Source organism: Gossypium hirsutum, chromosome A11 (genome assembly GCF_007990345.1).
Source record: "Gossypium hirsutum isolate 1008001.06 chromosome A11, Gossypium_hirsutum_v2.1, whole genome shotgun sequence".
NCBI lineage: Eukaryota > Viridiplantae > Streptophyta > Magnoliopsida > Malvales > Malvaceae > Gossypium > Gossypium hirsutum.
The window spans coordinates 11770049-11782721 of record NC_053434.1 but is presented as its reverse complement, the minus strand read 5'-3'; the positions used below and the strand labels follow the sequence as shown (position 1 = coordinate 11782721).

Below are 12673 nucleotides of genomic sequence, written 5' to 3'. Positions count from 1 at the left end.
CTACTGGTTTTACGTTGTCAAAGTCGGAGCCTCGTTGTTTGTTTGGTCTTCCTCTGATTCAACTCTATATGTGCTTGTCTATGTGGATGATATTGTTATTACTGGCAGTTCTTCTGATGAAATCAATTATTTTGTCCAGCAGCTACACAACAAGTTTGCTTTAAAGGATATAGGTGAGCTTCATTATTTTTTGGGGCTTGAGGTCAGTCGGTCTTCCTCTGGTAGTCTTCACTTGTGTCAGCGCAAATACATTCGAGAGTTTCTTGCACGGAGTTCTATGTCTACTACCAAAAGTGTTCATACACCAATAGTTAGCTCTTCTATGTTGTCGAAGGATGATGGTGAGTGCCTTGCTGATCCAACTGAATATCATAGTCTTACCGGTGCTCTTCAGTATATTGTGTTAACTCGACCTGATATTGCATATGTTGTTAATAGGGTGTGTCAATTTATGCATGCTCCCACTAATCTACACATGGTAGCGTTAAAACACATTCTTCGGTACTTACGTGGTACTCTTTCTTATGGCTTACTTTTTCGGCGGTCTGAGCAGCTATCATTGGTCGGTTATGCCGATGCAAATTGGGGGCTTGATTTTGATGATCGTCGGTCTACTACGGGATACTGTGTGTACTTTGGTCATACACCTATATCTTGGTGTTCCAAGAAACAACAAGTTGTTTCTCGCTCTACGGCGGAGGCTGAATATCGTAGTTTGGCCGCTGCCACTAGTGATGTTGCTTGGCTGGTCTCTCTTTTGACAGAGTTGAAATTAAGTTCGGTTGATCCTCCGACAGTGTGGTGTGATAATTCTAGTGCAGCCACTGTTGCCGCTAATCCAGTTCTGCACTCCAAGTTTAAACATGTTGAACTTTATCTGTTTTTTGTCCAGGAAAAGGTAGCCGGTGGCGAATTGGTTGTTGGCGAAGTTCCTGCTTGTGATCAAGTGGCCGATATTCTCACTAAACCATTGTCTGTGTCGCTCTTTACTCGATTTCGTAATTCTCTTCGGGTCGTCCCACTTGAGGAAGTTGGATGAATGTTATAGTATCTAATACACATGTGATTAATGTGTAAGTAGCTTAGTGTAAGTAGCTTAGTGGTTAGGTAGACAGTTACAAAGCTGGTATTTGTTATATTTTGTTAGCAACAGTTTAGACTTCATTTTTCTATATAAGTTTGTATTGTGAACAGATTAAGATCAGAGTTAATTTCTTTACCTTGAAAATATTTCTTCTTCTTTTCTAGAGCTTTATCTTGTTGTTCTTCTAGTATTCTATCACTCTACAATTGAAAGAGATGTTTAGGACATGGTGTATGAGACAAACCTATTAGTTTGGGGTTAGTGTAAATCCCTTTGAATTTGGTTTTGGTTTTAATGATAAGTAGTTTGCCTTAGAAAAAGTGAATTACAAATGTATAAAAAAGTTCAAGTTGAGTTTTAATCTTGAATGTTAAAGTTTAAGCTTGACTCATTTTTTAAATGAGTTTATATTTTTGCACAGGTTAATTTTTTGGGTAATGTATTTTTATTCAAACCCTTTTATATTTTGGACGAGTTTTTAAGTTTGGGCAAATAAGTTGGTCAATGAACAAGTCTAATAGCATATTTGCAAATTTTTGCTTGATTGTTGTAACTCTTTTTAATTTTTTATTATAATAGGTTTTTGTAAAAAATATTTCTAAGAATACATTTTTTAAGAGGTATTTGGTACCATGAGTGTCGAGTTTAGTGATATTAATTGCATTATCAATTTTTTTGCACCTTAAAAGAATTAGGATAATTATTTGGGAATCACTACAGCACCTTAACTAGAACACCCCTAACCCGTATCCATCGCCAGAACCGGGTTATAGAGCATTACCGGAATTTTCAAATCAAATAGACAAAAATTTCAAACATTTCATATCATATAATATTTAGATTAGAGACCAATCAATTCGTACATACTGTCCCTTATTCGAGTCCTCGAGACCCAAAATACGAGTTAGAAACAAATCGGGACCAATTCGGAAACTCAAAAAATTTTTCAGAATACATTAATTTTTTTTAAAGACATGGCTGTGTGGCTAGGCTGTGTGGGCATTCGAAATACGGACACACGGTTGTGTTCCAGCCCGTGTCTGTGCCCGTGTAACTCTTTGACTTGGATTACACGGCCAAGCCACATGCCCGTGTGCCAGACCATGCGCCCTTTTGAAATGTTCTTGCACGCCCGCGTGTTAGCCTTATGTCTCACAAGGCCAAGTCACACGGCCATGTGTCTGGTTGTGTAGACCTAAAATGTGCCCTAAACAACAAATTTACCATTTCCTACATGCTTGGACAGTAAACAATTTAAAAACCATTCATTTAACCATTTCAAAACATGATCAAACATATTCAAATCCAAATTATAAACATACCAATTTCAATCTATTTTGCCTAGTTCATAAGCACTTAAACACGAACTTAAATTCACATGCACATATCTAGATTTAGTTCAATTTACCATGCCATAGTATGGCTTCAAAAACAAACACAATATTATATATATACCAAACCAATATTAAACTTATATTCTCAATTAAAATCCATCCACAAAATAACTATTATTTAGACACCTAGGTACATGCCAACACAAAAGATAGACATCACCACATTTGAGTTAAACCGAAATAAATTGGCACTCAGTGCCTTATCGACTCGAAGTCGAAGAAATTCCTAAACTCTTCCTATCTATGACATACCATTTATATCCGTCTCAGCCCGATACAATTAATAGGGTTTAATTTCACATTTCATATGCAACCAATATCTAATATTAAGTTTTCATATAATCACATATACACATGAATTCAGTTCAATTTATAACAATCAATATCCAACTTTCACATTAACACACATATTCATTTCACTCAACTGTCAAAATGTCAAATACTCACCTCAACACTTACCATATATATTAAATTGAATTACAACAATAAACAACTAAATTCGGATTATAGAAATACAAATCAGGAATCAGGAATTCCGAGCTATTCGAAGTCAAATTTATCTTTCCCCTTTTTAGTTGAGGATTCCAGTACTTCGTTAGTTATGGCATTAAAACAATTAAAATTTATCAATATAACACAATTCAATTTCATATTGAATATTTCAATTTTGACTCAATATTTGCCCAAATTTTAATTTAATTTTTAAGTCGAGACTAATTTTTATTCTTCATAATTAATTTTATATTTTCATACAAATTTCACTTTATACTAAATTTAACTCTTTATTTTCACTTAAACCTCTAAATTTTGAGTTTTTTACAATTTAGTCCCTATAACTCAAATTTTACAATTTATTCTACAATTTAATCATTTTTCACTTCTAGCTTAAAAATCTATCAATTTAATCTCTATTACTAAAATTATTCAACATTAACAACATTTAAAAACTCAATCAATGCTAAAATTTCGACATGGGTCGGGTAATACTTAACATTGAGATTTCAAAAACATAAAAATTACAAAAAAAAAAGACTTTGACTAACCAATTGAACAATTTGAAACCCTAGGCTGCGGGTTCTCTTTCTCTTTTTCTTTCTTTATTTTCTTTCTAATTTTGTTTGGCTTTCTTTCTTTTTCTCTCTTTTATTACTTGTTTGTTTTATTATTAACTGTCCCACTTAAAGAAAAAATTGGTAAATTTCTTTTTTAGTCCCTTTAATTATTCTTTATTTATAATTCAACTTTCACTCTATATGCAATTTAGTCCTTATATCTAATTACTTTTAATTTATACAAATTCACTTAATCGAAATTTAATTAACTACACAACTAGCTTCGTAAATACTTATTAAAAATATTTACGAGTCCGATTTACAGGAACGGAGTCCTGGGAATGCACTTTTTTTTTCAATTTGGTTCTTTTTAATTAATTAACTATCGAAACGTTAAAATTTTTCAACGAAACTTTAATACCACCTTAATGACACTCTGTAAATAATTATAAAAATATTTATGGCTCGGTTTATAAAAATAAGGTCTCGATACCTTATTTTCTAAAACCACTTGAACTTGATAAATCACTTATATAACATAAATTATCAAATAAAAAACCTTTTTTAAAAATCACATTTGACAATATTTACGAATTTACTCGTCGAATTTAGTGACTTCAAAACCATTGAAAAACAGGTTGTTACATTAACATCCACAAGTGTCGTGTTCTTTTAAAATATTTGAATTTTAAATTGTAACAATATAATTTAATTTGTAATGGTTGTGAATAATATTTAAATGAAACTCAATACACACAAATGTTGAAATCCTTTTATAAATTTTAAACAACGTAAATCATACTTTGAAACTGATTATTTAAAGTGAAAATGATAAATTTAATTTACCTAGTTACCCATGACTGTCGAAGTTATTTTAAAAGCAATAACAAAGCAATTCTAAAACCTATACTCGTTAATTTTTCGCAAAAACCCAAAACATTCTTCCTCTACAAATTATACTATTTTTTCATCATGTTTTAATATACAAGTTAGTAATAAAGTAATTTCAATTGATAATATTTAACCACTCTAATGACTTATTTTTAGAAAAAAAAATCATTTACTTTATAAAAAGAGTTTTTATTTATCATTCTAATCTTAAATTTAAATGTGTACTAATTATTTTTTATTTTATATCTAATTATATATTAGATAAACAACCAAATGCAGCATAAATATTTCTAAATTTTGATTTTCATTTATACTAATTTCCAACGTTTTTTTCTGTTAGACCAAATACATCATTAATTTCCATCCAAGGATTTCCGCTTCGGCAGAGACTTGAGCGGTACAAAAAATCAGGTCTTTTAATGGGTGGATGGGCTACCCAACATCTTTTAAACTTTCTTTATTACTAAAATAATATCAGCAATTTACCTTTTAAATATTATAATTTTTAAGCATTATTAAAATATTATCACATCACTCATTTTTAAATATAACCAAATATTATTATACACTCATTTCTATCTATTATTTTTTTAACTTAAATTAATTTTAATTAAATTAGTTAATATAACTAAATTTTTTAAATAATAAACAAATATTTTTTCTTCTTTTACAATTTTTTTTGTCAAAAGTTATTACTTTTTTTTATTTTTGTGCCACCAATTTTCTTAAAAAGAAATTAATTTCTAGACGGTGGAATTTTTTTTTCATTTTAACTTTTAATCAAATAATATAGTTTGATAATACAATTAGTGGGTGACTATAAATTTTCAATTTCCTCCAAACCTTTTTTTGATTTTTAATTGTGGGTTTCATTTTTTCTTTTATCTCTTCTTTTCAAAATTTAATTATTTATTTGAGGTTTTTCAATTTCTTTATGGGTTTGTTTTTTCAAGCTGTAGTTTAAACATATTTGGTTTTTTTTTCCTAAAATTTTAATAGTTTTTATGTAATTTAGACGAATGTATAATACTATTTGTATGTTTTTAAAATTTAATGATGTGAAATAATTTTATTGATATCAAAAAATTATAAATTTTAAAATGATGTTAATTTAAAATATTTCGTAAAACATATACTATTACTTGTGGTTGGTTGCCGTGCATCTCCTTCTTACTAAAATTTACGATCTAAAAGTTCTTCCGTTGGCTTTCAATAAATAAATGCATTACGTCATCCAATCTGAATTCCGCAAACCGTAAAATAAAAAACAATAAAAAATAGTAACAGCTTATTTTGGCAATGAAATTTCTAAACAACTAATGCCAATCCTCTTTTTTTTTAATTAATTTATTATATATATATAAAAATGAGGTAATTGTAGTTGTTTTTATTTATTCCTTAAAAAAATTAAAAAGTAAAGAAGATGATATTAACATGGTTTGACTTTGTGTGAGGGATGTGGTAGGAATTGGAAAGTGCAGTTTGTAATAAATATGATTAATCACGTCACCTATAATTCAACCACAATCTCCATATTTCACACACCATTTCCATCTACCCAACCTAATCCAAGTATCATCAATCAACACTGACTCAACTTATGTTTACATGCACTCATTAAAACTTATCTCATTATTAATTTTATTTTCTACATTTCTTTCTTTTTTTTAAATCATTGTATTAATTATATTGTTTTCTTCTTAAACACCATCTCAATTAATTTCTATTTATAGTCCCATTTATATATATATATATATAGATATAGAATTATCTTGTATAGTCTGATTTTACTTTTATTATTATTATTGGTGTACTTTAATATTAATTGATTGACCAGCAGCTATTAGGACTTTTAAAATATTATATTGTTTGATTGCTATCTTCTTAAAAGAAAATTATTATTATTTTTAAATAATCTCACTTTTGATTATATATGTTTTTTTAACGCAATACCTAAAATTATTTATAGTCTTTTTCTAACTTATAAATAGGAGAATAAAATGTTCCAGCGCGCTTGAACTTACATCTTCTACATTTTTTAACATTATTTAAATTAGGTTAAAATATGCCATAATTTCTTCTTGTACTATTTTTAAATTTAGAATTTACCCTTTATATTTTTATTTTTAAAATTTTAGTTTATTTATTGTTTAGATTTTAAAATTTAAATTCAACTGCTAATATTATTTTATTAAATTTAAGTTCATTACAACACAAATTTTTAGTTATATTGCTATAAAGTGAGTATTTTTTCTATTTTGAAATGCCGCACGAAAAAAATTTTAAAGGTTTTAATAATTGGACCTAAAATTTAAATTATAAAAAAATAAGAGAGATTAAATACCTTAGGAAGTAAATTTTAAATTTATGGAAAAATGAAATGCAGAAAAAACAAATCAAATACCAACAACCCGCTCCCCCTCCGTTTGGGCTTTACTTAAACCTTTATTTTTTTTAGTTATTTTGATTCCACAAGTCCCATAATAACACGCATCAAGATGAAAGAAAAAGGCATGGCGCTTTGGTTTTGCTCAGCAAGGTTTCTTGTTTTCCTCTTCATCGTATCCGCACTTCCAATCGCTTACATAGTCTCCCAAGAACGCGCCAAGACTGACCACCACGTTTTCCACTACCACAGCTCCGGCTTTTTCCGCGAGTGTGCCAAGTGGGACGATCAGGGCCGTCGATTCCTTGTCAGTTTCTTGGAAGGCGGCGTCGGAGAAATCCACGTCCCCCAAAATTACACCCGTGACGTCGTATTACAAGAGGTCACAGTCGTCAAAGACTCTGACTTGACCGGGAATGCTTCCAACGGCATTGCCCTTGACCGGCCCAGGAACCGGCTGCTTGTGGCCGTAGCCGACGTGCTAGGAAACCGATATAGTGGACTTGCGGCTTATGACTTGTCCACGTGGAAACGGCTCTTTCTAACCAAGCTGAGTGGCCCTGGCAAGTATTCTAAACCAATCTATGTTCTACTGTAACAATAATCAAATTCAATTCAATATTACCTGAAATATAAAGTTTGAATTGGGTTGGTCTAAGTTCTCGTTAGGCTGATAACAGCATATCCCAACTCCCAAGGGTACCGTAGAAATGTTTTTGTTTCTTTTGGTGATTTAAGTTGGCCGGTAGATGATGGTGGTATAGTTTTTGACTTGATAAAAAGAAAAGAAAAGCATAGATGTTAGTATTTAATTGGTGGAACTTTATCTTGGAATCTGAACTTGTCTGTATGTATGGATATTTTACTTCCATTGGAGGAGGTATAGTTTTTTGTATGTATGTTTGGTGGTATAGTTTTTGACTTGATAAAAAAGAAGCATAGATGTTATCGTTTTGAATCATCATATACATTTCGGAGGCCAGGCCAGCACTCAGTAGCCTGGGCTTGTGTTGTTGCCTAATGGGCTATGGTCAAAATTCAAGGCCCGTTTAAATCATTGTCCAACTCACCGTTGACGTTTTGGCTATGTCGTTATCTCTCTATGCTCTAAATAAAACTATAAAGAAAAGTTTTTCTAAAACGTTTTTTTAACCTAAATTTCTTGATGTTTAGGAGATGAGAAATCCATGGCAGATGATGTTGCAGTAGATGCAGATGGTAATGCGTACGTGACCGATGTGAAAGGCAGCAAGATTTGGAAGGTAGGTGTGGATGGTGAGTTATTGTCTACCCTCACAAACCCACTCTTCACTCCAAAAGAGTGGTACAAAAGCTTGCTTGGATTAAACGGAATTGTCTACCAACCCGATGGCTACTTAATTGTAATTCATACTCTCAGCGGAAATTTGTTTAAGATTGATCTAGGCAAGGGAGATGAAGTGAAGTTGATTGAAGTTGCTGGTGGTCCACTAGCATTTGGCGATGGTTTAGAGTTGATTTTTCCTACTAAGCTTGTAGTTGCCGCCGGAAACCCTTTTGGGAGATTGGTGGAGAGCACCGATAGATGGGAGACGACTTCCGTCGTGGCAAAGTTTAAGGGTCCTATGCATCGTTTAGCCACGGCGGCGACTGTGAAAGATGGGAAGGTTTATCTCAACCATATGTTTGGAATGGGGTACCCCAGGAAGACACATGCCCTCGTTGAGTTTGTTCTCTAAACTTGAAATTGAACAATCTAATTGGTGTATATGGATATGGACTTGCACTTACACGATATAAGTTATCAAAATTTCAACTTCCAAGAATCCAAACTATTCCTTTTCTTTTGTGGTTTTCATTTTTTTATTGTATCATAAAAAGAAGACAATTGTTAGGTAATTAATGATTTTATGCACTAAACCACAGTGCAATTTCATATGCATGAGCTATATAAGTCCTCTCTAACCACAATTTACTAATATAGGAATTGTAACAGCCCGATTTTGGGCCTAGTCGGAACAGTGGTTTTGGGACCACTATTTCGAGGCTAGAGAAAATTATTTTAGTATTATTTTATGTGTTATAATATAATTTTATAAGTGCATGTAAATTTTGGTAAGTTAATTTTAGCAATTTCTAGTCCAATTTCAAAAAAGGACTAAATCGCGTAAAAGGTAAAAGTTGTGTTTTAATACCTAAAAGTGTTAAATTGTCTTGTATCTTAAATTGGGGGTCTTTAAAGTGAAATTAGGCCATTGAAAGTGTGATGGCCGGCCATGGGAGACAAAATTGTTGAAAAGTCAAAATTAGGTGAAATTTGGTCACCAATTTTGACTAGTTTTATTATTAACAAATCAAAAAGAAAAAACTATCATTTTTCTCTTCTCCTTCACCAAAATATGCAGCAAAGAAAGGGTTTTGAAGCTGGAAAATTTCAGCAACATATTTCCCTTGCTTGTAAGTGATTTTAATGTCTTTGCTTGATGATTTTTACATTTTTGGAACCCCTAAAGCATGAGCTTTCATAAGAGGGGACTATTTTGCAAAATGATGAAGAGTCTAGGGTTTTGTCATGAGAGTAAATGTGTTGTTTGCTGTGTTTTTATGGAAGATTATGAGTCCTAGTTGTCTAATAAACAACTTTTGTGAAAGAAATTGCATGAAAACACCTTAAAAAAAGGGCTAGATTGCTAAGTTGTAAAATGAGTTGTAATATGTAAAATAGTTGAAATTATGAGTTGCTATAGTTATGAAAATGGTTCATCTAGACTCAAGGAGTAAAGAAATGTGATAAAAATTATTTTACGAGCATTGGGGCAAAAGTGAAAATATGCAAAAGTTTAGGGGTCAAAATGAAAATTTGTAAAAATATGATTTTTAGACCCATATGAATATTGTGACTGATTGGTAGGCTAAATGTGATATTATAGATCAAGGAAATCGAGATTTGGACCTAGAACGGAAAGAAATCAATTAAGGGATGATTATGTCATTTTCACCTTTGTGGTATCGAGGTAAGTTTGTATGTAAACAATACCATGCTATACATGTATTTAAATGTTATCATTACATGAATTGTACAGATATTAAGTGTATATGATTAATAGAAATATGATAAGACAAAGCCTTAATAGACGAGGAAAAATCCCGTTTGAACCTTAGGAATAGAATAGGATACGAGTGACATGTCACTAGGAATTATGAGTCTAGATGACTAGCTCAAGAGTGAGCATTGAAATGTCATGAGATATGAGGTAGCTTTAGCTACAATTGAGGCACTTATGTGCAAAGGCTTTTCCGAGTATCCAATTAGTATTCTAAGTATTCAACGGGTAATCCAAGGAAAGAGTTGATGATGGTCCCAATGAGGTAAGTCATTGGTGAGTATACACTTGAGTTATGTTACGAGTTGTGCAAGTATGTATATTAAGCCTATGAGAATGCCTTGATATGTGATGATCTATGATGCATAATATGTGTTATTACCATGATGGATGAAATGATGTATTAATTTTGTGAACAATGATCATGAATGAGTAACTTAACCTTGACAAATTTGAGTTACTGCAGTAGTGTAACTTTGAAAATACACTAAAAATAGTGGAAAATGAGTTAGAGGAAGAATAAAATATGGGATTAAATCTTAATGAGTCTATTTTCACATGAAAGAAACAGGGGAAGAAAAAGAATTCTATATTGTGTGATATTTGAATTCTTGTAAAACAGGGTCTGAATGAATTCGAGATCCCCTGTTCTGACTTTAGAAATTCATCATAAATTTTAAAAAAATTATTAAGAGTCATAACTTACATGCATGGATTCCTTATTGAGTCTATTTTTAAGAGAAACAAACAGCATGGTCATTGGAATTCTGTACAGGGAGAAATTCGGTTCGTAGTGCACAAGGGTCAAAGTGGTCATACCCTGAAATAGGGGAGACTTTAACTAATAAACTGTACTAAATGGCTTGAGCAAAAATTCTAGAAAAAAATTAGTAAGTATACATATGAGTCTAGTTTCAATAGAAATAGACGAGAACATTATTCGAATCCTGTACTATGAGATAAGTGAACTTTAGTGCAGAAGGGTTGAAACTATTAGACAGTGAATCAGGAGCAAACTTGAGGAATAAACTGTACTAATTGGCTAAGTAAAAAATTCTAGAAATTTTATGAAAGAAAGATAAATGAGTCTAGTTTCAGGAAAAATTAACGGAACTTAATTTGGAGTTTCGTAGCTCCAGATATAAATAATTTAGTGACTATTGCGCAGGAAGACAGCTTGCAGTGAACTTGAGAATATGTTGTAAACATTGATAAAACAAGTTAATGAGTTGCTTATTGTTTTCATATGAACTTACTAAGCGAAAGCTTACCCCCCTTCTTTCCCATGTTTTCTAGAGTTTCCAGGTTAGCTCGGGTTGGAGGCCGTCAGAGATATTATCACACTGTCGAGTTAACGCTATCGGTGTAAGTAAACTCAAGTGATTCTAGTCTAGGGCATGTATAGGGTTTTAATGTGAGTATGTAATATTATGATTTAGCCAAAGGCATTGGCTTGTTATTAAGGTAGTATTAGTCATTTAAATTGGCCTATGTCGGCTAATATCGTTATGGGCCCATATGATTATTCTTATGCATGTATATTATTATCTCTTGTGATGTGGCTTACAACATGTATGCCTAGAGATTGAATTGAGATTCATTGATGAGCTAATAACTAATGCAGGATTAAGTGATTGGTAAATAGTTAATAATGCTTCATGAATGGTTTGTGGATATGATTATGCATGCTTTGTGATGGACATGAGGTTTGATGACATGTTGATAGCTATAGCATTAATATGGTAAAGATGAAAGAAAAACTTATTGTAATGGTTGTATGTGAAATTACCATGGTCATGTCATGTTAGGAAGGTTTAAGTGCCTAATTTTGCCATGTTGTATGCTATTGTATAAGTATGCGTGCATGTGTTGTGAGTGTGACAAAATGGCTTGGAAAATAGCCTTGTATTTGTCCAGGTTTTGGACATGGGTTCGGGACACGGGCGTGTTCTTAGCACCCGGGCGTGTGTTCTATACCTACACAGGCGTGTGGAGCCTTGATACAAGAGATTTCCTAAGTTTTTCATGAGTTCTTTGTGACAGCCCTAAATTGACCCTAGTCGGAAAGTGGTTTCGGGACCACAAAACCGAGTTATAAAAATAAAGAACCGTTATTTTCTATGTTTATTGTGCATGAACATGCATGTGTGAAAATTTCAATCTTTAATTTATTCATTTGAATGTGAATCTTTTTAATAGGACTTATGTGAGACAAATGTGAAATGGGATAGGTAATCCTAGAAGTGGTTCAATAATGCATGTAATCAAAAGGGTGGACTTGCATGTCAATTTTCCCACTTTGATAGTAGTGGCCGGCCATGACAATGAGGATAAGCAATATGTGATGGGTAATAATAATAAAATAATGTATTAATGGCATAATTTATGAAAAAAGAAAAAGGGTGTTAAACTAATTAAGTGAATAAAACAAAGAAAAGAAATAAAGTGTTCATCTTTTAACATCTTTGGCCGAAAATTCTAAGAAGAAAGGGGAAGGGGAAACAAACATTCGGCCACTCCTTCTAGTCTTGAATAAGGTATGTAATTCATGGTAGCTTTTGAAATTGTTGAATGTATTAAGCTAGATACTAAGTCCCTTAGTTACCCCATGTCCAAATTTTGAATCTTGTTGGTAACATGAGTAATCGGTTAAGAGAAAATGTTCAAGAAATGGTTGTTGTTCATGTTATTTGGATGAAAAAATTGGTAGTTAGGTGAAGTAGAGTCTAACAAATGAGCACATATGTGCATTAGTTGCTAGATGGAGAAAATCGGCTAACAAG

The 12673-nt window shown here is 31.9% G+C and overlaps 1 protein-coding gene and 1 long non-coding RNA gene across 2 annotated transcripts; both read left to right on the top strand.

Annotated features, from left to right (window-relative positions):
* Positions 1–6814: 6814 nt before the first annotated feature.
* On the top strand, positions 6815–8612 carry LOC107922904 (uncharacterized). The gene is made up of 2 exons (XM_016853111.2): positions 6815–7370; positions 7981–8612. The coding sequence occupies exons 1-2, from the start codon at positions 6920–6922 to the stop codon at positions 8523–8525; spliced, it is 996 nt and encodes a 331-aa protein (XP_016708600.1). The 5' UTR covers positions 6815–6919; the 3' UTR covers positions 8526–8612.
* Positions 8613–9118: 506 nt separating this feature from the next.
* LOC107923658 (uncharacterized) lies at positions 9119–11391 on the top strand. Its single transcript, XR_001691596.2, has 3 exons — positions 9119–9243; positions 9717–9800; positions 11187–11391. It is a non-coding gene; the product is annotated as an uncharacterized lncRNA (long non-coding RNA).
* The last annotated feature ends 1282 nt before the right edge of the window (positions 11392–12673 follow it).